Source organism: Myiozetetes cayanensis, unplaced genomic scaffold (genome assembly GCF_022539395.1).
Source record: "Myiozetetes cayanensis isolate MyiCay16 unplaced genomic scaffold, myiCay2020 scf26, whole genome shotgun sequence".
NCBI classification, from domain to species: Eukaryota; Metazoa; Chordata; class Aves; order Passeriformes; family Tyrannidae; genus Myiozetetes; species Myiozetetes cayanensis.
In genome coordinates this window covers 6,099,567-6,123,103 of record NW_026087477.1, presented here as the reverse complement: position 1 = coordinate 6,123,103, position 23,537 = coordinate 6,099,567, and the positions used below count along the sequence as shown (strand labels likewise).

The following is a 23,537-nucleotide window of genomic DNA, read 5'->3' as shown; positions in this document are numbered from 1 at the left end:
TGGGGGAAAAAAAAAAAAAATAAAAGGTAGTTTTGATTCATTATCAATTGATTCAGGAATGCAGAGTTTTCATCCAGAGTCCAGACAGAAATTGTTTGTGTCCTGATAAGAGGAAAAACTTCCCCAGACTGATAATTTGAAAGGAACCCAGACTTGTCCTTGTCCTCACAGGCACCTGTGACAGGAAAAGTGAGCAAAACCCTGACATCTGGATTAAGGAAGATTCTGCCACCAGAAGCTGGTGACTGTAGGGCACAGTTGTTTGGAAGTTTTACTCCTGTGTTCTTCACTATTCTAATCCCTCCTTCTTCTGATCCCCAGGACACCTGTGTGGCCCTGCAGGCTCTGGCTGAATATGCCATCCTTTCTTATGTTGGAGGAGTCAACCTGACCATTTCCTTGGCTTCTACTAACCTAGACTACCAGGAGACATTTGAGCTCAACAAGATGAATAAAAAAGTCCTCCAGACTGCAGTGGTGGGTGGTTTTGTGTTTGTGTGGCCAAATTTTTTAAGCAGCCCATGTGAGCTGAGTTCTGACTGAGGACTTGGATCTGGAAGGGTAAAAGCACAAGTTAAACACTGAGATCTGGGGACTTTCTGGGCTTTTATGGCTGGGTTCTAGGATGAAGGAGGCAGCACTCAAAATTAAAGGCATTTTTCATCCTATTTTCACCCCTGAGGCTTCTTTTGTGCTGCTGCTTTTTTCTGCCATTGTAAGTGCAGGTGGCTGAAAAGAATCACAGTCACTTCACTTCTGCAGTCTCCTTTATAACCACAAAGATATTTGGACAGGGGAAAGCTGAACTGACATTAATTTCCATTCTGAGTGCCATGTCTTAACTGTGGATTCTCCCCAGATCCCCAGCATTCCCACAGGGCTGTTCGTGAGTGCCAAAGGTGAAGGCTGCTGTCTGATGCAGGTAAGGCTGCCCTGGGGGCTGGAGAAAGGATGTGAGCAGATGATCTCTAAACTCAGTCTGTTTGCTACTTTTGTAAACCCCAGCTTGCTGTGAGGAAGGAGTTACACTCGGAATTGCTCTCAAAGTAATGATATAACGGGGTGTTGCTTTAATTCATAGATGTAAATGTGACTGGATCTGGTCTGGTTGAGCTTTACCTCTGTATAACCACATGGTAAAGCCTCTGTTGCCTCTTTTCCTCCCATTCCCTCTCTCTGAAGAAATCTGGTGTTCATTTTGGTCTTCAGGGAGTATTTGTGGGTGCCACGACACGTTGGTGTCTAAAAACAAACCACCCTGATTGGTTTTGCTTCTCCCCCTTCCCGCCGCAGATTGACGTCACTTACAACGTCCCCGACCCCATCGCCAAGCCAGCTTTCCAGCTGCTGGTCAACCTCAAGGAGCCAAAGTCAGAGCAGCACCTGCAGGCCCCCAACCCCCTGAACTCGGGCTCTGCGGACGAGAATCGCTCCGAGGCCTCGCACAGGGACAGGGCCCTGGGGGACGACGATGACCCGGCGTCGGACCAGGACCACCGGGAGTACAAAGTCATCCTGGAGACCTGCACCAGGTAGGAAATGCCACCCCCTGCTCCTCGCCAGGACGTTTAATTTCCTGATCATCATTGCCAGATTCTTCCTTGCTGCGCTGTTCGTGTCTCCAGTGGGGTAGGAGGACTTTCAACCACCGTCATGGGTGGTGGGACAGAGCCATCCCATGATCGTTCTCTAGCACTGCCTGCTGGCTCTGAGCATTTTTGGTGCCAAGTGCACGTCAGGCACAGAGAAGGAAGAACAAATTTGCAAAGGTGGCAACACCTTGGGTTTTTATCGCCGAGTTTCTTTGTTCCCTCTCCAAACCCCTGAAGATGACAAATGGGATGTTTGAATGTTTGTGTCAGGATGAAAAGAAAAAGCTCTGGATTATTTTCTAAGTCCTCAGTAACAGGCTTCATTTAGCAGAGTGAGGTAAATTCAACTGGTTAACTAATACCTTAATTGTGTCAATACTTCTATAAATATTATTGACACGATGCTGAGGAGGCTGCCCTGCATCAACACAACCCCTCTGCTGATATTTCTGAAATAACTCCTGCCCTGGGAATTGCTGGAGCAAAGACAGGAATGTGAGGGGAAGCCCAGTGCAAGGAGCTGGACTGCTTGGAAAGAAAACAAAAGCAAATGAAATCTTCCTTTCCCTCCCCTTCTCCCAGTAACAATGCTCTCGACTCCATCATCTTATTTAGGCACACGAAGAGAGGAGTGTCATCTGAGGCTGACAGCTGAGAGATTTTGAGCTGGGGGTGTTCTCAGGGTGTAAATGAAGTGCTGGCGTGCTCAGTGAAGTCCTGGGGGTGATTTTGGGGAGTGAGGGAGAACACAGGGCTGGGAGATGGAACAGAGAAAGGGGGAAATGCAGGCAAAGGGACTCTGTGTGATTTATTAGGGAGTAGGGAGCGTGCAGTTAGGTTGGAATTAAGAAGGCTTGATGTCTCTGGGAGCCTGGAGAGCCTCACCCAGAGCCAGCTGGCTCTGTCCCCAGGCCACCTCATGCTACTGTGGGCGTAGAGCTGGGGTGGGGTGTTCCATCCTCAGCCAGTTCACCCACCCACCCACCCCAGAGCTGGAGGGGATCTCCAGAGAGAGGAGCCTCCAGCTCAGAGCTGGCAGGGTTTGGCTTTGGAAAGCTGTGAATTGTGTTTTCTCAGCGCTGGGCACGAGCTGATGGGCCCTCCTGGGTCCACCCTCGCCATGGTGAAACCCAACAGCAAACAGGGCAGGGAGAGCTCAGAGCTGGCTGGGAGTGCAGAGAAAAGGGGGGTTGTTCTGGGGTTACCACGAGCTGGGTTAGGGTGTCGGCTCTTCTGCCTTTCTGCAAACATTGAGACTTTTGCAACGGCCCAAATAGACTTTCCCTCCACCCCTTCCCCTGTGGGGTTTTTTAAATGAACTCTTCAGCAGCAAAAACTCTGAATTTCAGTGGGTTTTTGGAGTTTTCGTTAATATTATAGAAGATAATACGGGCAGTGAATTCTTTAACATCAGTAACTACAGGGTGAGTTTGCTGACTCGTTAGCAAAGATACTTTTCTCAGTGTCAATTAGATGCTGGAGGGAAATGGCCTTTATGAAACTCCAGGGTTGAATGACCCTGGCTGGTGTTGGGAGGTAACACTGCTCTTCCACCACAGTCCATCTACAACCCTCTGCTTAAAAAAACCCCAAAATTTCTTCTATTCCAAGGGTTGTTTTCCTTTTACCAAGTGTGTTCTCTCAGTGATTGATGGAAAAAGAAAGCAAGCAGCCCCACAGGTGACATTCCTCTGCTTTTCTTCTTCCATTTCCCTGCACATCTCCTACATCTCTGTCCCCTGTCAGTTGGCCATCATTTTGTCGAAGAAAAGAAGAGGACTTTGTAAAACCAAGTACTCTGTGGCTTTCCATGAGCACTTCAGAGAAAAGCAGATCCTTTTAATAACTTCTTGTTCTTCTGAAGTTCATTTTGTTTGTTCTCCACCCTGAGTCGCCCACCTATCATTTATTATCTCGGCTGCTGAGTTGGTTTTTTCTCCCTGTTTTCATTCCCATGGGCAGATGGCTGCACTCTGGATCCTCCAACATGGCTGTTTTGGAAGTGCCCTTGTTCTCAGGTTTTCGGGCAGACATCGAGAGCCTGGAGCAGGTAAGAGGCTGGAATGGGAATGCAAGGCACGACTGGGAGGGATTCCCTTTGAGGGGGGAAGGGGGCAAAAGCCATTTAAATTAAATCAAATTTAATGGCAGAGCAGCGCTGAAAAGATGGAATTAAAACGAGGGGAAGGCGCAGAGACCTCACTTGTCAGCCCTTGTTTCTCTGCAGTGAGCAGCCAGATGTTGTGGGCAGGGTGACCAAATGCACCAGCAGGGCTGGGGAAGGTTCTCCCTGAGCCAATGCACAGCAATTAACTGAGAGCCCTTGGAAAAGCTGAAGTGCAAATGTGCTCTAACAGGAGCTGTTTACGGCTGCTTAGTGAGCTGTGTTATCTCCAACATCTGGATCCCATTTCTTTGGAGGCTCCGTGTCTTGGAATTTTGGACCCTTTTTTTTTTTTTTTTTTTATTCTATTTATTTTTAAATATTTTTTCCCCTCCTCTCTGCAAGAACATCGTGTTTCCTGCAGCCAAGCTGAGGTGGACAGAATGTGCCTCGTGCCCAGCCAACCTTTTAGGGCAGATGCTCTGTAATCTTGAGCTTGGCTGCAGATTTGTGGAAGCTCTGCATTCGTTGCATCTTGTGGAACCTTTCATTCACTGCTGGGCTTTTTGTGCTGCAAAGAGGTTTTTAAGGACTATTTAACCAAAGAGGTGTAAAATCTCTGTGTCCTTGAGAACGGGTAAAGAGCTAAAAAAATCTCTTGCTTCCAAAAGAGCTCTTGTGTTAATAAGTTTTTCTTCATTATTTACTGAAGGGGGGAGGGATTTGGGGAGAGAATTTTAAAGCAGAACCATGGCAAAGAACAGGCAGAAATTCAAGAAATTCTTAATTCAAGAAAAAAGTGCACATGGCTTTGTATTCTCTAGGATTGCACGTGATTTGGCTAATTTATATTATTATATTATAGATTATATATATGACTTATATTTTATTTATATTTTCTTGGGGAAAATGAGGCAAATATGTCCCTCTGGAGTGGCTGACAATCCATGTCAGAAGCTGCTGTCATTTGGTCTCCTGGGCTGTCACTGAGGCCACAGAAATTCGTGTATTAACCCCTGAGAAGGAACTGCATCCTTTCAACTCTTAGGGAACTGTGCTGGAATATTCCTGTCTTAATCAGATATGAAATTATTCCTGCAAAGAGAAATATTGAAGTTATTCATATCAGCTCCCAAGCTGCCTGTGGAGAATTCTGTTTTCAAATGCGTGCATGTCAAAACACACCAATTTTCATCTGCCTGATGAACTTCTGGGCCTGATTTTTCTCTCTCACACATGCAACAAATGGTGCAACAAAACTGAATCTGATTATTCAGGTGAGTTGGTAGGAGTTCTCCAGTATCCCTGTGGAAAGAGAAAGGAGGACAATCAGGTGGAGGGACCTGCAGTGGGTTTGGTTCCTGTTCTCTCTGCTCCTGCTGGAGGTGCTGGGGTCATTTGTGCCGCTGTCAGATAAGTTCTCTTTATGTAAATAATGGCAGAAAAAATAGGGGTAACAACCTGGCTCGAGGCAGAGAGCTCAAAATGGCACAGGAGGAGAACAACAGGATGTCTTTATGGTCCTAAACCCCTGGAATGTCTTATCAGCAGAGGGAAGGAGTTGAAAGAAGGGACCTAAAGGGATTTTCATTGCAGAAGAACAGGAAAATTGTTAGGCTGAGGAACAAATCCCTGTCCTCCTTCCCAAATTAGGAGTTCCCATCCTCCAGGCTGCACTGGGTGAGTGTCTCCCTCCCTGGGGTCACCAGGGGACTGAGCTGAAGGTTTCTAAGCTGAGGAGCTGAGAAGGTCTCACGTGTTTGTGTGTGATTGTGCAGGTTCTGTCCCTCTGGTCCCTGAATGCTTTTCCCTTTGCCAGGGCAGCTGTGCTCTACTCTGCTCTGCTCTGAGGTTGTTCACAAGGCTGGGCCAGGCACGAGTGTCCCAGGGGAAGACTTGGCAACCAAATGTGCTTATTTTGTGTGCAGTTACCACTAAAATGCTGCCACGTGCAGCCCCTCCTGCGCTGTGAGCCCTGCTTTGCTCTAACCTGTGTCCAGGGAATGCTGCAACACGTTCTCAGCTGCAGGAACACTGCAGGATCATTGTAAATTTGTGATTATCATTAGGAAGCCTGATTCTGATTGCCCAGTGAACTGGCTCTGTAATGTTTCAAAACCCTTTTGCTCGGGGTAGAATCCCAGAATGGGTTGGGTTGGAAGGGACCTTAAAGCTCATCCAGTTCCACCTCCTGCCATGGGCAGGGACACCTTCCACCAGCCCAGGTGTGCTCCAAGCCCCATCCAACCTGGCCTTGGACACTTCCAGGGATCCAGGGGCAGCCACAGCTTCTCTGGGCAACCTGTGCCAGGGCCTCCGCACCCTCCCAGGGAAGAAGCACCACGAACCTTTCCTGTGTTGTGTCCCAGTCCCAAGCCTGGCCTGGGTGGAAGCAGGCAGAGGGTTCTCCTGTTCTTCTGTGACTTCTCCATGGCCATCAAACGTGGATGCACAATAAAATTCCTCCACTGCCTTCGTTCCCTGCTGTATTTCGGACCCCACCTTCAGCACAGGCAGGTCCCATCATTCCCAAAGCTGCCTTTCCCTGCCATCCCAGCCCATTCCCTGGCGTGGCTGGGCTGTAAATGCGTGGAGGGAGCAGTGTGGGAGCAGCAGCCCCCGGGGCAGCCCCGGTTAATGAAGGCTCCGTGCACGCCCAGGGCAGCCACAAATCCTCCTAATAATGCCGGGTGTCGACAGGGTCGGGAGGTCACCCCGGGCTTGGGGGGGATCAAACCTCACCACCAAAAATGCGGCTTGAGCTGAGCTGAGCAGGTCCCGGTGGCGCCAGCCCCTCGGAGCCCTCATAAAAGCACTGTCTGCAGCCATCCCACCGCTGAGGAGTTACAGCCACCAGCAGGCCCCTCAAATTATAAGGACAAATTAAATTGGCCCCTTCCATGTTGTGGGGGACTCCAACACATGTTCCTTGGCTCGTTACGGTCATAGCAGGAAGCTTGGGAGTTGGATTTTTAACAACTGGGAGCGCTCTGCTGAGGGAAGGCACAGTTAAGGCTGATTGCAGTGGAAATGGCTTTTGCTTCATGTAATTCTGAAATATTAATAATTACTATTATTTATAATAATAATAATAATAATGCTTTGTTCCCCTTTCCACGGAATTTTTAGTCTAAGGTCTCAAAATAACTTAGGAAAATAATAAAAAAAAAAAAAAAAAAAAAAACCCACCAAAAAAAAAAAAAACACAAAAAAAACCCCACAAAAAAACCCCCACAAAAAACCCACAAAAAAACCCAAAAACAACAACAACAACAACAAAAAAAACCAAAAACAAGAAAACCCCCAAAAAAAACCAAAAACCAAAAACAAACAAACAAAAAAATACAAGGGAATGTTATCCCTATGTTGCAAATGGGATTGTCTGACAGAGGTTAAAGTAATGGGACTGAGAATGAAAATATCTGCTCTGACCCTTACTCAGCTCCCCAAACTGGGATTAAAACACAAGAGTCCTTTTCCACAGACCCTCATGCTCCCCAGTGTCTGGATTAGGTGTTTTCTGCGTGGCAGAAACCTTCTGAATACAGTTTATTGCAATAGAAAGGTTTTGAATACAGTTTATTGCAATAGAAAGGTTTTGAATACAGTTTATTGCAGTAGAAAGGTTCTGAATACAGTTTATTGCAATAGAAAGGTTCTGAATGCAGTTTATTGCAGTAGTAATGACTGGTCAAGCAGGGCAGTCATAATATTGAGATGTCAGCATTCCAAATGCAGAAATCACAGGAGTAACTTCTGGAAAACTTCAAATAAAGCTTTGTAGAAGTGGGAAGTCCTCTTAGATCCTGTTCTGCTATTATTCCTTGGATATGCAGATCGTCCCAATAAATAAAAAGCAGAAGAGGTGAGTCTGGAGGCCTGGCTGGTACAATGCAAATCCCAAATCCGTGGAGGGACAGAAGATGAGGAGCAGAGGCCTGGCCTGACCCCATTCATCAGAAGGGAGGGGTGCCTGGGGCTCTTTCAAATGGCTGCTCTTTTCAAATGGGAGGATTAATTTTCCTGGCAGAAGAATGTTTTGGATTTTTCAGCTGGTGGGAGAAGGGGACCTTTGATACCCAGCACCATTCCCTGGTGGTCTGAGGGAGTGTAAATAGGAGACTTATTGAGTGTTTTGGGGTCTCCGAGGTCCTGCTGGAGCCTTGGTGCTGAAAACAATCTGGGAGCTGCTCCATGGGGTTCTGGATGATGTGTCAGGCTCAGTGTGAAGGGGATAAATGCACCAGGGACCAGGAAGAGCCCTCAGCATTGTGCACCTTGCCAGCAATTCCTCATCAGGTCACAGGGAAGGACACAGGTGGCTTTTCCTGAGTTGTGTGACAGCAACTTCAGCCCTCTTGCCATTTCCCTTCTCTTATGGAAACATCCTTTGCCTGCAGAAGAAATCCTTGGGGTTTCATGTGTGATCAGTTTTCTAAGCAGTCTGAAATCTTTCTTCTTCTCTTGTTTCTACCTCACTTCTATAAAACGAGATGAAACTAAACCTGTTGGGTTTGTCTTTTCCCCCCCTAGTTATTGATGAACAAGCAAATTGGATTAAAAAGATATGAAGTGGATGGAAGAAAAGTCCTGTTTTATTTTGATGAGGTAATGACTTTGTTTCTTATAAAAAAATGACTGAAATGTGGATGAGGCACAGGTACAGTGTGTTGGTGTTGATGGTCCCTCACAGGTGGGGATTACTTTTAATTGACTAATTGGCCTCCTTTGATGCAGGTGAGTTGGAAATCAAAGCATAATGGAAACAGGTGATTAACTTCAGCCCATAGAGCATTTCTGGGCAGATATCACTTACTTTTTGCCTCAAAATAATCTCACCTTCAGGGGCAGCTAGCATTGCTAAAGGCAGTTTAATTTAGACATCACAGCACAGACCTGAGAGTGGAAGATGAGATGTCTCTTGGCTTGGTCAGCAGCAGGAAATTGCTAGTTGGTCAACCAGCAGCCTGCTGACAGGGAATACAGCTGGAGTGTCAGGTTTGCCATTGTGGTGTGGCAAATATGTGTTTTAAAGGTCGTGTTTTAATTCATCCTGTTGGGCTTTTGTTCATTATCTCAGTCCCTGTGCTTAGAACTGGAGGGCCCTTCATGCTCAGCAGGCTGCATCAGACACCACGCTGTGTTTATTTGTCCCTCTCTCCAGCTAAAGTGCAGGTTGTGAATCTTTTCCACCATTTCATGCAGATCCCCAGCCAGTGCATGACCTGTGTCAAGTTCCAGGCTTTCAGGGAGCACATAGTCGGGAAAACAGCTCCCGTTCCCATCAAAGTGTACGATTACTACGAGCCAGGTGAGCGCCTCTTTTCCTCTGATTCCTGCCAGCCTCAGGGCTCCAGGCAGAAGGCCCAGCTGTGATTTCTCCCTCCTCCTGACCTGCAGCTTTTGAAGCCACTCGTTTCTACAACGTGAGTGAGAACAGTCCCTTGGCTCGGGAGCTCTGCGATGGCCCGACCTGCAATGAGGTGGAAAGCTCAGCCAGCCAGTGGGTTGGTAAGTTAGACCAAAGCCACGCAGATCTTCTGGAAAACAGAACCCAGAGGCGTGCAGAACTCAAAATTATCTTTAGAAAAGTGTTCTGTGTTAGTTAGTGGGAGCTTTGCAAAGGTTTGTGGGGTTTGGCTGTTAAACTGATGGCACCCAAGCAGAGCAAGGGTGCTCTTCGTGCACCAAAGTGACTGTGATTTGCTTCAGAGGCAAGATGTAGTGTCTGGTTCTGGAAGAACCTGCACAAGGAGGTGTGTCAGTAAGCAAAAAGGGAAAAACTCTTCACCATGCAATTTGGTTTTCTTTCTCTGAAATACCTGGTGATATTGTTCCACAATTAACTGTAGGAAGACTGAACAATTTCACGCATCAGCGAAAGGAACAATTCCCCAGAAACTCCCTGCTCCTTTCTGTGCTCTGTGGCACACAAAACAGTTCCTTTATCCCAGGCCTGGAAGCTGTTGCAGTGCATGATTCTTTCAGAAAGGCTTTCTGTAAATTTTGTGTCACGAGTCTTAGGGAATTCAAGACGAAGATGAGATATTTCCATTCCACCTTCCCCTTTTTTTGGCCATGCAAAAACCACTGCTCTGGCTGGTTCTGTTTGCCCCCCCCCCAGGCTTTGCTCACTCTGGGCCTTGCCACAACGTTTTGGGCTGCTGGGAGGACGAGTACTTCGAGCAGTGCCTGTGCTCGCGCGACTGCGGCTACGACGGGGAGCCCGTGTGCGGATCGGACGGACACATCTACCCCAACCACTGCCAGATGGAAGTGGCCTCCTGCAGGAACAACACCAGGATAGAGCAGATGCCCATGTCTCAGTGTTCTGCCTGTAGGTTTCCTTCAACTCCCCGTTCTTTTTTGTGATCCTGTCGCTGCGAATCCTCAGCTAAGCGAGCGACGATTCTGAATCTCCTCCGTGTTATTTTGCTGCAGAGGATTAAGTTAGAAGAGCAGCTTGAAATAACTGGCTTTCCCTTTCTCAGATTTTACCCATCAGGATGAATTCAAAAGAAAATTACAGATAACTGTTTGATCTGAAGTAATAATCCCAGATAAAAATGAAATCCACGAAATGGGGTGTTCTGTGGGGATTCTGCAGGGGCTTTCAAGGTGTGCAGCAGCTCAGGAAACTCACTGTGCCACCTCTGGAAATGCAAACGTTTTCTGTGGATGCATTAAGAAATTTTATGAGCAATGAGTTTGTTTCTCTTTTATTTGCAGCCAAGAATTTGCCAGAAGAAAGGGAGACACATTCCCACACAGCTGAGCAGCCCAGTGTTGCACAGACCCCAGCAGGTAACACCTTTGCATTTATCCAAGGCCCTTTTCTTTAGCAAGGTTAAAGCTTGTCTTATTATTGTCTAAAATATATATCTGGCTCTCAAACACACTGTAAGATGCTACAGAAAAGACAGAATATTCAGAAATCAAGGAAATGAATAAAGAGGTCAAGGAAACCACGGGTGAGAACTATTCAACAACAGACAGCTCTTCTTCTAGTCCTTTTTCCCTCAGGAAATCTTGCAAGGGTACCTGCTCAGTTCAGCACGTGCAGGAAAGATGCCATTTACAACCAGGCTGGTGTAATATGTTCCACCAAACAACTGAACAGGACGTGACAACAGCCCAAACAAACCACTGCAAGAACCAGGATCCAGGTGGATCCACTTTGTCCCTGCAGTTCTGAGCAAGAGTGGAGCTGGCAGCCTTGATTCTCCCCGAGCTGCTGTTTGGAATAAAGGGCCTCAGTGAGCAAAAACAAAGTTAAGGTCAGGAGATGGAGTAGCCAGGAATTTGGCTGCTCATTTTATTTGGTGCTCATGTTCATAGACTTTTTCCAAGACTTGTGTCGAACTCGCTCAGGCCTCACAATCCATCCCATCAAGAAGCAGTGGAGGGTCAATAGAACGGCTCGTTTCATGCCGTTTCTAGTAAATAAACTGGGCTAGATTTTTCCTGGCTGCTTTCCACTCGTTAATTTTCCCCTGGCCTCTGACTCTCCTGACAAAAACGAGTTTAATTCTTCAAGAGAAGTCCCTGTGCCTTCTCGTGTCCTCCTGGTGCACAAAGCTCAGAGTGCACGTGCCCATTGTGAGCCCCCAGCCTGTTCTTTCCCTTCTGAACAGCAGCTGGTGGACATTTTGCTTGTTAAGTGTAAAAACATAGTGAATATTCTATTATTACTGTTTCTATCAGTCATTCAGTCTTAGTGTTTAATGCCTGTCCTGCTTTCCCTCCCTTTTCTTTCTGGACTAATTGTGAATAAATATATATATATAAATATGTATGAGATTGCAGGATAACTGAGATGAGGGCTTGTTGCCTTTTATTCCATGCACATACCATGAACTCAGCATGGAAAATCTGCAATCTGAACCCTTTAAAGCAGCATTCCCAAACTGCTTCATGGGGTGCTGCTGGAATGGGAGGCCGTACCGAGTGTTTTGCTGCTGCTCTACAAAATGAGGCTGCAATTGCATTGTTTTCAAGTAAAAATATGGTTACCTGGGCGGAAAAAAATTGTGGAGCTTGTGGTGGTCCACAGTCCAAAACTGCTCAGAACACAGAAATGTTCAGAAAGCAAAGACCTCCTGACATTCCTCGAAGTTTTTGTCTTGCAGTTCTCTCCTCTGGACAGGGGGCAGCCACTCACCCCAGAGTCACAGCCCATTTGGTGTGGGATGTGTGCTGTGAGAGTGCCCTGCCAGTGCCTCAGATGAGTTTCTGAAATAATCTGCATTGCAGTGTCTGTCAAAAGAAAACACCCCTCTGCTTTCTGTTCTGGATGGACAGAAGCAGCATTGGCTGCTTTAAGAGCAAAAGGGGAAATTCTGATTTTGTGTGTGTGTGTGTGGCACTGTCATACAGGTTTTAGATGAACAAACCTGAGTGCCAGGAGGATCTTTATCACAGCACAGGCACTTGGAGCTGGTTTTGTCCCAGGATCTGGGAGTTTTGAGCCTCTTGGCAGGCAGAGCCTGCCCTGAGCTGCAAGCATTCAGGAATAAACCTGAGTAAATCCTGCATCAGGAAAAGGGCCCAGCATGTGATTTTCATTAATCCCCCCGGGCTCCTCTCAGGTCAAGCACAGGGGATGTGAATCAAAGTGCAGCAGATGAATGAATCCCTCCCCACACGCGGCTCTCCTGGGCTCGCTGCTCTCACTGGAGCATGAGATTGGTTTAAGTCGGCTCTGGGGCTTCCAGGGAGAGCTCTGATGAGCCATGCCTAAATCTGGGATTTCCTAAAAGGATAAAAAACTCCAGGAAGCCAAGTCAGACTGGGGAGAAACTGCCAGGGTGTGTTAATCTTCAGGAAATGCCCTGTTCTCGGAGCAGCGCGTGGTGTTTGTGTTGTCTGGGGTCCTGACGCTGGGGCAGCTCAGCTTGGGCTGATGGATATTTTCACTGGAGCTCTTGTCCATGTTACCCAGCAGTGGGAATAAGGAGCCAGCTGCCTCCCAGCAATCAGTGGGAGATGGTTTGGGACTCCCCCTGGCACCCACAGGCTCGGTGCAGTTCCACACACACCAGTGGGTTTGGTGGAACAAAGCCCAGCTTTGGAGTTCAGCAATATGGGTGGTCCTGAAAAATCAGGGTGCAGAGCTTCTTGTAGCACCCAGCTCTTGCCAGAGCATCTGAAAATGCCTCTCCAAAGGGAGGGAGAAACGGGCTGAGGTTTCATCTTAAAACTGCAGCTTTTTTTCTGTACAGATGGGTGGATCCTCCCTGCATCTGTAGATTCTCTGGGCTGAGAGGGAAGTGTGCAGGGTGACAGGACTCAGCTGAAACTACTCCTGTCTGAATCCTCTTCTTCAGCTGTTCTTTGTCACAGGTGAATTGCTGAGCCTCTAAAGGGTGGAGCAGGATTTTGATGAGTAGCATGGACCCACCTCTGGCTCTCAGCACTGAGGCTGAGCTGGTGTTCCTTCCCAGCCTGCTGGAGCCCTGTTTGTTTGGACTGAAAGCCCTTGGAGCAGGAGCTGTCTCATGAACAGGAGTGTCAGAATCTCAGGGCCTTTCCGACTGGGGCTCTCCTGAGATCATTGTCACACTTGGCTACAAAGATCTGAGTGGATTCCAGAGCCTCAAGGATCCTCAGTAACTCTGATACCACCTCTCTAATGAGGTGGTGGTGCTTTGATTGCTTTCACAGATCATTAACTCTGTTCTGAGACTTCCTAAACCTTCCCTGCCAAAAGCACTAAATGCAGAGCCAGTGGACAGCCAGTGATGTTGGAGGACAATATCTTGACATCACACTGAGGTGGTTCTGCATGGATTTGTTGGAAAAGCATTGTCCAAGTGTGGGCAGCAGCTCTGGGGGGATCAGGAAGCCCATCCAGGCTCAGCTCTCTGATCCCCAGCCCTCTCCCCACGTTACCTGCACAGCTCTGCTCCAGCAGTTTGAAGGGCAGATAGCTGGGAGAAAGTTCTGGATGGAATTACCATACTTTTATTTGGTGCTGGTGTTATTTTATTATAAAATTAAACACCCTCACCAGCTCCTACCAGGAACACCAGCAGGAGCTCTGCTTCCAGGTGGAGTCATCCCCAGCTCTCCCTCCTGGCCAGGGTGTTATCCCTGGGATTGCACTGCTCCTTCAGGATTGATTGACCTGGCAAGGGGCCGCTTTTCCCTTCACCCCATCGCTGCTCAGCAAACATTGGCTCCAGCACAAACATTTGGGGAGGGGGGGAGTGGTTTGTGTGCGGCAGGAAACGTTGCCCTTTCCTCTTTGCTTCGACTCCAGGGCTTGAATTCCTGGGAAGAGCGAGGCCTGTGATGTTAATTCCATCCCTGGTGGACAGCAATCATCCATTCACAGAACCAGCTCATGATCTGGCAGGTTCACACACGGAGAGGGCCAGGAAGGAGTGAACACAGGGACTGACTCTGCTCTTGCTTTGGGCCAAGCCCGTCGCTGGGAGGATGTGGGAGGCAACGGGGAAGATCCTTAGATATTTTATTCCTCGAGAACAAACGTTTTCAAAGGCAGTGATGAGTGTTCCCCTTAAATAAAGCCAGCTTTGTGGGGGTGGGGCACTCCTCCTCCCTGCACTAACTCTGCTCCAGCGGTTGCTTTGGTTTGGATTAGAGCAGAGTGCTCCGAAAGCAAACAGGAAGGATGGGCAGCTGAGCTGGCTCCAGGAGCAGTTTAGAAAACACAGACCTACTGCTGCTCCTCAAAGTTTTGCCCTGCAGCTCTGCCCTCTGGACAGTGGGCAGCCACCCACCCCCCTCACAGCCCTTTTGTGTGAGATCTGTGCTGTGAGAGTGCCCTGCCAGTGCCTCAGGATGGACTGAGAATTCATTTGTCTTACTGTGTGCAGCCCTCAGGGTGACTGGTCCAGACTTCCTTTCCCCCCTTTTTCCTTTTTCTCTTCATCCCTATTTTTCCCTCCTTCCCCCCCTTTCACTCCTTCCCCTTTTCACACTTTTCCCTCCCTTTTTTTTTCCCCCACTGCCCAGGTCTCAAGGTCTTTCACTGGGAAGCTGAAAAATCCTGTTCTGTAGCAGCTTCTCCTGTCGTTCCCCTTCTCTGTGATGCAAAAAGTGATGCAGAAACTTTGCCTGAACCTGCCCTCTGGTTCCCTCCACAGCTGAGGAGGGGCCCCCTCTCCACACAGACCTGTCCTACTACTCCTACGAGTACGACCCCGACCCCTTTGCTGCAGAACCCGACGGGTTTGAGGGGGTGGCAGAGCTGACAACAGGGAGCACCTTCAGAGGAGGGGACGGGATCCAGGGAGAGGCGACCACGGCAGAATGGTGAGCCCAGGGAGGGGTCAGAAATCTGCTTGGAGACTAAAATATGTTTACTTCCTCAAAAGGGGGTGGTTTTTGCACCAAGGACTCCCTGGGAACGGGATCTTGAAGGGCTTTGTGGCTCCATCCCCAGCAGAACGATCCTCGAAGCTTTTCCCCACCCAACTCGTCCTCACCGTGTTCTCTTTTCCACCAGAAATCCGCCATTTACACCGAGAGAAGAGGCTCAGAATCAACCCCTGGATGAGCTGGTTCCTCCAGAAGACCTGCTGCAGAACACAAACTGAACGATGAAACGATGACTACTTGCTGACGCCCTCGGAACTGTCGGCTTCGCTGCCCCGCGGGGCGGATCTGCAGCTCCGAGGGGGACGCTCAGCGTGATTTTCCTGTCGGTTTTTCCTGCCTTTTGTGCATTCTCCTTGGAGCCCTTCCAGTGATGGGAGACCAGTGTGTTGTGCCCTCTAGGTGAGAAAAATAGGGGCTGGAATTCAAACCCATAGAGCATTGTCCAAGTGTTTTCTCTGCTGTCAGGATATACTGCAAGTGCCATTTCCTAGATACATTTAGGAGCTAAGTCCAGGCCTTGTGCTTAGCTGAACTGCTGTTTTTGAGGAAAGATGGCTGAGAAGTCTTTTTGCTCAAATTATAATAATAAAAATCAGTGTGTTTTGCTAATTATGACAATAGCAAGAGGCTAATCGTCTCCCCCAGCCTGTAAGTCTGCTGCATCCACAAAAGAGACACTTCCCTGTGGCTCCACCTTCAGAGAAGCTGTTGGGAAGTACATTTTACCAGAGAAAACTGCAATCCACTGCCAGGGCTGAAAGGCTTTGTGTCTGCAGGCCTCAGGTGGGAGTTTTCCAGTTCCAGCAGTGACAAGGATTGGGTGGTGGAACCCTCTTTGTGTTGCACTATGTGCTGTTAGAGGCTGCCTGCAGCCTTCTCAGCCCTTTCCTCCTCCAACCAGGGCATGAAAATGAAGCTGAGCAAGGCACAGTCCTTTTAAAATGCTTGCCTGACTTCGCCAATCCCTTTTATTCTGCTCCCACTGGGATCCAGCACGGTGGTTGTTCTGCTCATGGTACTCCCTGCCCAGCCCAGGGTCTGCTGGCCAGGACCAATCCCTGGGCTCCCAGGCTGGACTCCCTCGGTCTGACCTGCCCCAAGCAACGTGGAAAAAAAACCTCAAAACAAAAGCTTGGTGTTTTCCAAAAGTGGAGGAGGCCAAGATTTTTTTCATTCCCCTTCCTGCCTGGAGCAGCATCGTTCTCTTTGGAGGAGTTACATGCAATTCATTGCCTCTTGCAAAATAGTGTTAATATTTTATCTTCCCACTTCTATTGTTACCAGGACCCGGAGCAGGGTGGAAACTCCTTTTGAGGGTTGTTTATTGGTGAATGGAAACAGAAAAAAAGCCCTGCTCCATTCATTTTTAGGGCTTGTTTACACAGGAGCCAATGACAAGAATATTACCCCAGTATAGACATTCCTTTCCAGAATAAAGGCAAGTTTATCCCAGAAAAATGTCCACATGGGGACAAACCAGGAGGCATCCCAGAGGTCGGGCATGTGTAGTTGCCAGTCTTTTTTTTTTTCTGTCTGGGGCCAGACATTTGCAGAATGCAGCTGACATGAGGAAGGTCTGGGTCTTGAAGTTCCCAGAAATTCCAGAGCTGCTTTGTTGGCAAGTTTTCCAGCCTTCTCCTCGCAGGATCTTGCCGTGGCTGCAGCTCTGAGTGCCCACTGCTGCCCTGCTGATAGTTTGCCACGTGTCCTGGCTCTGCAGAGGGGGCAGATCTGCCCTCCCCCGTGTCTGCACAGCACAGGGGAAGCACTGGCTGCATTTCTGCCTGGCAGGTAAATAAATAAATACCTTCAAACTCAATTCCACCTCCTGTAAGCAGCTGGCCTGGTAGACACTGGCTATTGTGTACACACACAGGGCTGAGTCAATATTTATCCCCTGGGTAAATAACAGATCTACTGTGAGCTGCAACATTTGGATTTTTTTTAAATTTTTTAATTTTTTTTTCCTTTTCTAAATCTCAAAGCTGCACAATACAAACCCTGCTCTTTGCTGGTTCAGGCTTCAGCTGTTTGGTGCTGTGAGTGTGGGAGGATGAGACAGTCACCCTGATGCTGTCTGTGACTGGCTTCCCCTAAAAATGAGATCTCTCTTCTGGATGCTTCAGTCTCCTGTCCTCAGTCCCTTTCTGGCTGCACTTTCCTGCTCTCACCCATTGTGTATCTTTGGATATCCACTGAGGGAGATTTGAAATCTTTTTCCACTGCTTGGTCCTCTCCCAGGTCCTTGGGCAGTCAGGCCTCCCCCTTGGGGACGAGGAGGTGAAGGTGGGGAGTCTCAGCCAAGCATTAAACCTGACTTTCTCCCCTTTCCTCAGGCCCTGGCACATGGAATGTCCTAATTCCAGATTCAGACATCTCCCTGTCGCTGCCAGGTAAATAATTCCAGCTGGTGGTGCCAGCCCATCAATCGTAGCCCTGTGTGAGGGATCTGTGTGTACCTGAGGCACAGGAGTCCTGCTCCTGTTTTCCCATTCCAAGCAAAGCCATGGAGATCTGGGCCCTCAGCAGGCAAAGGCAGAGCAGCCTTGGGATCAGACAGAACAGTTCAGCATGTGGGGGGTGATGGGACAGGATTTCTGGATCCTGACTTCACCTCCCAGTGCTTCTCCCCGGCTTGGGCACTTCCAGGGCAAGCACATCTGCTCTTGGCAGCCTCTGCCTCCCCCTACTCGTGCCACACCAAACCAGCTGCTTTCTGTACTGAAAAAAAACCAGTCATTTTAGTTAAGGAATTGCATAAAGGAACCTGCACTTGCACCACTGTGGTTGCCTTTCCACCCTTCACAGGAGTAAAGGAGCAGTCTCTGCCCTCCTCTTCTCCACCCTAAGCTCTGTCCAGAGCTTTCCCCCATCCCACATTTGCTCTTCATGTTTCTTGTCATCATCGTTAATTCTTCATTATTTTTTCTCCATCCTTCAACATCTTACTTGGAATACAGACACTCTTCAGGCCCTGAGAACCACTGGGCACAGCACAGCTGGCTCAGACTCCAAGCTGCTCACAGGTTTTGGCCCAGCTCCCACTCTGGAGCTGCTCAGTCACACCCTGAGACACACAAGGACACCCCAGCAGTGACAACTCAGGCCCCCACTTTGTGCACATCAGCCAGTCCCAGTTTGGAGAGAAGGATTGATTTTATTTCTTTTTTGGTTTTTTTTTCACCAAGGAAAAGACCAACTGGGTGCTGGAAAGCCAAAGCCAGCAAAGCCAGCAGGTTCTTTCTGGCTCAAAAATAAATTTGCCTCCCTCTGTCAGAGAGATGATTCTCCTTTCCTCTCCCTGATGGTCCCTCACTGCAAAAAGGAGAAAAGTGCCAGTGGGTTTGTAAGACACAGGAAAAGCTTCTTCCATTGAGTTATGTTACTGAATAGCTGCAGCAGTGCTAGTTATCAGTGATTGATGCTTGCAGTCCTCTCAAGGAGATTAATATTTATATATTTGTAACTGTACATTATGCAGAGTAATCATTACCACGGTATTTATTTTAAAGCAATAGTTCCCCTGTTCTTTCCTGTCCTAGTGTTTTGGTCTTGCCTCTTTCCCTCCCTCCTAATAAGCCTCAGTAGAAAACAAATACCAGAAGAATGTTCAGCTTGCTTGGAGAACATCACTGACACCACCAGCACTTGCTTTGCTGACTGTCACCATTTAATGCACAACAACCTGGTTTTCATTATTGTGAATAGAGCAACTATTTAGAAAAAAACCCTCAGCTTGGGTTGGGGTTGGGTTTTTCAGTACCTGCTGTTTCTGAGTCAGCCCCTGGTGCATCCCCTGCACCCACAGACCGGCTCTAATCTTCCACCTGCCCTTTGCCCCTCCACACACAGGTACATGCAAACAGTTCTCTGACCATTTTTGTTTTGTTCACGCAAATCTTAGCAAGTCTGAGTCCAGAAAAGTGTTTGTTTTAGATTCTGATAAATATTTTTATTAAAAACTTATTTTAAGACAACCTTGCCTGCCTCTTTTTATTCACACGGTCGAGTCTGTACCAGGAAAGCCAAAGAATTCAGGAACTTTGAGGAGGTTTATTGTTCATTTTCTACCTTGCTTCTTACTGGGCTAGGAGAGATGAGACTGCTGCAGTTTGACAAATGTGGCAAATTTGCAACAGATTCCCATAAGCAACAAGCCTGAGCACCTCTTTCAGCTTTTGGTTGTGGGTGACATTACACAAAAGAAGTGTGGAGTCCTAGGGCAAGAGTTTGCTCAATTCCTGCTTTAATATTGCCCTTCAAGAGACTTTTTTTTTTTTTTTTTTTTAAGAAATCCATTAATACAATCTGTGCCCCAAAGAAAGGATGGATGTCAAGGGTCATTTGCAAAAACAGGGATGAGTGAATGGGATTTTTGCACAATGAGCTGACATTACTGGGGGGTTGTTTATGAATCAAGCCAAGAATGCCTTGGCCAGAAAAGCCAGTGCTCTACATTCTCTTGACTGTTTCAGTCCAGGAGAGTCTCTTTTGAAACTTTTGAAATTTAGAAATTTGGGGTTGCAGTGCCTGGTCTGTCTCAGTTTTAGGTGAAGGGAATATGTGTTTGAGGAGCAGGAGCAGAGTTAGAAGGCAGAGAGCAATCAGCTGGCAGGGTCAGGGAAACCAACCCCAGGTGCATCAGCGAGAACACCCCTGGTGATCCCTGACCAGGTGAGAAGCTGCTGTGTGAGGTCAGCACCGAGCATCTCGCGCCACAAAGAATCCCGCAGCCCAGCTTTACTCCCTCTTCGCTGTGCAGACAGGAAAAAAGGACTTGGCTCCTGGACGAAACTCTTGGAATCGCGGCGTTGCCTTCATCTTTATCCCCACGGTGTGCTGGGAGCGCCCCGGGAGCGGGGGAGCTTCACACCAGCGAGCTCTTGGAACGGGGGGGCGTCTCCTGGGAAAACTTGGAGGTCTTCAGGGAAGCGCTGCTTTGCTTGCCGCTCCCGAAGAGCCTTTTCCTCACCTTATCCCTGAAGTCTTCCGACACGTAGTAGTAGACGAAGGGGTCGGCGCAGCTGTTGCAGGTGCTGACGGCCAGGCTCACCATGTAGCTGACGTAGAGCTGCCCGTGCAGCCCGGAGCAGTCGCTGGAGTAGTGAGCCAGCAGCAGGAGGTTGCTGGGGGCGTAGAAGCCCACGAGGGTGAGCACCACGAGGGCCGTGAGCTTGGCGGGGTGCGAGTAGCGCTGGCCGGCGCGCAGCAGGACGCGCAGCACGGAGCAGTAGCTGAACAGCACCACCAGCAGCGGCAGGAGGAAGGCGCAGGCGATCAGGCACACGAAGTAGTAGAAATAGTACCCGTCCTCCTCGCGGCGGGGCAGGACGTCGTGGCAAAGGGTGAGCTGGGCGCCGAGCAGGGGGTAGGATTGGCGCTGCAGCGCCAGGGGCAGGGTGAGCGCGGCCGAGCAGAGCCAAACCCCCACGCAGGTCCAGGCGGCCAGCGCGGGGGTGCGGAAAGCACGCGAGGAGAAGGGGTGCACCACGGCCAGGTAGCGGTCCACGCTGATGCAGGTGAGCAGCAGCACCGAGCAGTACATGTTGCCGTAGAACAGCGCCGTGCTGAGCCGGCACAGCCCCTCCCCGAAGGGCCAGTGGTTGCCCAGCAGGTAGTAGGAGATCTTGAAGGGCAGCACCAGCGCCAGCAGCAGGTCGGCGGCAGCCAGGTTCATCAGGAACACGGTGGGGGCGAGCCGCTCCGCCCGGCTGGCCAGCACGCACAGGGCCAGCCCGTTGGAGGGCAGCCCCACGAGGAACACGAGCGTGTAGAGGGCGGGGATGAGGCGCACGGTGAGGGCGCTGCCCAGCCGGGCACGCGTGGCCTCGGGGATCAGCAGGTACGTGGTGTTGTTCACCGTGGCCTTGTCCCCGGGGATGGCTCGGGGACACGGGGTGATCTCTGGAGCCTTGTCCTGGTCGCTGGTGCTGTTCTGAGAGTAATCTGGGGGACAAGGCAGGCTGTTACTGGCTCATCCCCAGTGCTCGCCCCTAAGGCTGCTCTTTGCCCTTGCTGTGGGATCCCTGGGACTGGGAGTACTCTGGAAAGGCTGGTGTGTGGTGGGCAGAAAAACCTGGGTGACAGATTGAGGTGTGCAGGAGTCACCCCAGCAACCTCTCAGAGAATGGACCCAATTCCTTTGCCCCGTGGGGTTTCCCACAGCTCACGAGTGACTGTGGTGCTGTACAACCATCAGCAGGCCTGGGAGGCCAAAGAGCAATTCTTCTGTCCAGCTTTCACGAGGAGCTGGAAGTCTGGAGCCATTCCAGTGTAAAGTCATGGCTGTGGGAGTCTAAATTTGGCTTTCCAGTGCTCAGTTTTACTGCTCTGCTTTTTCTTTCCCGTTTCTTCCACCCCAGCTTCTTCCTCTGCCACATCCCCTCTGTCATCTCCTGTCACCCCCTGCTTCAGCTAGAGCCTGCAGGAAGCTCTATCAGAGTGTGCTGCCACGTAAACTCATTACAAAATGAGTTTTGATGGATCTTATAAAGGTACCAAACACCCCAGAGCCACACACTCACCATCATAGTCCTGAGAGGCCACGTGGAGTCCCCAGAAGGCACAGCAGAGCAGGAGCCCGTGAGACATCCACCCATTCCCGAGGGTCCCCATCCTGGTGCAGGATCCAGTGCCCCACTGCGGTGCCAGAGCTGTGTGGGAACAGCAGCATCAGCGCCCCTGCTTACGCATTTCCTTCGGTCAGTCCTTAACTCACGGAAGCAAGAGGCAAGATCCCGGGAAGGATGAGGCTGTGGGGGCTGTCAGAGCCTCTGCTGCCCTGGCAGACACAACCCCAGCGTCAGAGGGGGACTGGGAGGGGCGTAAGAATCCAGCTCCAAAGCGTACCAGGGCTGCACTTCATGGTCAGTGACTCACTTGGGTCTCCTTCCTGCTCAGGGATATTCCTGGAAATACCAGACGTGGTCAGGCTTTTGCACGTGAACTGAGCCCACTCACCCCTGCCCACGGGGATTCTGAGCATCCTTCCCACCCACAGAGTGGCTCTGTGGAAGATCCAGATCTTTTCCCACGTGCTGGCTCACAGTGGGCTTACAAAGGGGGAGATATCAGAGCTGAGGATAGGAGAGACCTCCCCAGCTCCCAGGGATTACAGGGGCTCTTGCAGGCTCTTGTTCTGACAAGTGAAGTTTTTTAGTGTTCTGGCAACTGAATTTTTTAGTGTTCTGGCAACTGAATTTTTTAGTGTTCTGGCAATTGAATTTTTTAGTGTTCTGGCAATTGAATTTTTTAGTGTTCTGGCAACTGAATGTTTTTGGTGTCAACCTTGCAGCCTCCACACCAGGCTCGGCCCTTCAGAGATCTGCTCCTTCATTTCTGCTCCTGTTCTGTGGCTAAACAGGGGATGAGGATCCTGCACCTTCTCGATTTTACTGCAGAGGATGATTAAAAGCCCTCTGGGTCGGGGCTATTTGTGCTGGGAAGAACCAGCAGGAGCACCAAGGGCAAGTGGCAAAGTGAGGGAGACACTTGTGCTTCCCCTGATAAACCTGGGCAGGGAGAGCAGCTCCATCCAGCAGGAAAGGGGCCTGAGAAGGGCTCAGGAAATCCCTGCAGCTGGGGAGATAATGGTGAGTTCCAGTCACTCTTGCCCCAGAAGAGCTTGTTTTCCCAGAGCTGGGCAGTCCCACCCTGGAGGACTGAGCTGTCTCCCTGGGTTCAGAGCTGGGAGCAGCACTGGTTGCACCCAGAGGACAACTCAGATAATGCTGGAAGAGGCACTGGCAGGTGTTACCTGAGCCTTTAAGATCCTTTGCTGCCCGGTCCCCCCATCTCCAACCCCTGGAGGAAGTCCCTTCTGTGCTCTGCCCTGCACTGGGAAGCTCCCAAATGCTCTCCCATCTCCTTTGCTTGTGGCCAGCAAGTGGATGGGCCAGTGGGCCAGTGTGTCATTGTTGGAGGGGTGCTGGTTTTTAGGCTCTTGCTCTCCAGGCCTTGCCTGGCTCTGCAAGGGAGGAAGGACAGGAGCTGGAGCCCAGCAGTAGGAACTGTAAATTTGGTTTGGCAACCTGAGGAGCAGCTCGCTTCTTCCTCCTCAGCTTATGAATGGCCTCTTCTTTGAAGGTTGCAAATCTGAGCCTGGGCTGCTGTTTGATGAGATTCCTCTATTCCAAGGAGAAAATGATCCTATTTCCTTTGCTTTCCCCGTATTCCCACATCCTTGTGCCGAGAGGTGGAGTTCCACTGGCAGGGAGAGGGGAGATGCAATGGTAGATGTTTTGCTTTTGCGACTCTCGCAGGATTTACGAACCATTACAGAATGACTCATGTGGCCGCATATTTTCCGTGCCTCAGCCGGGATCCTTTCCATGCTCTGCACGCAAAAAATTAGCCCTAATCAGGTTCAGATAGTGTGCAAATCACAGCCCTGCTTCCTATGGGCAGGTCTCTGGAGTGGAGCACAGAGAGGTTACTCATCGCTGGCTCCTTCATTTTTCAGATGCTGTGTGATCTTTAGTGACTGCCTCAGATGC

General features: G+C 49.5%; 2 protein-coding genes across 2 annotated transcripts in view; one reads left to right on the top strand and one right to left on the bottom strand.

The window, feature by feature from the left end:
• The window catches only part of CPAMD8 (C3 and PZP like alpha-2-macroglobulin domain containing 8), a 46,832-nt gene extending 29,277 nt beyond the window's left edge, over positions 1-17,555 (top strand). Inside the window, 11 exon segments of the mRNA XM_050321281.1 lie at positions 322-477; positions 860-922; positions 1,294-1,532; positions 3,555-3,642; positions 8,230-8,304; positions 8,902-9,007; positions 9,097-9,207; positions 9,821-10,033; positions 10,426-10,500; positions 14,808-14,976; positions 15,170-17,555. Of these exon segments, the coding sequence (XP_050177238.1) occupies positions 322-477; positions 860-922; positions 1,294-1,532; positions 3,555-3,642; positions 8,230-8,304; positions 8,902-9,007; positions 9,097-9,207; positions 9,821-10,033; positions 10,426-10,500; positions 14,808-14,976; position 15,170 (1,296 nt within the window). The 3' untranslated portion in view covers positions 15,171-17,555.
• Positions 17,556-18,800: 1,245 nt separating this feature from the next.
• Positions 18,801-21,735, bottom strand: F2RL3 (F2R like thrombin or trypsin receptor 3). Its single transcript, XM_050321132.1, is given in 2 exon segments — positions 18,801-20,988; positions 21,567-21,735. Coding segments are annotated over 2 exon segments (1,248 nt in total). The 3' UTR covers positions 18,801-19,909.
• Positions 21,736-23,537: the final 1,802 nt, after the last annotated feature.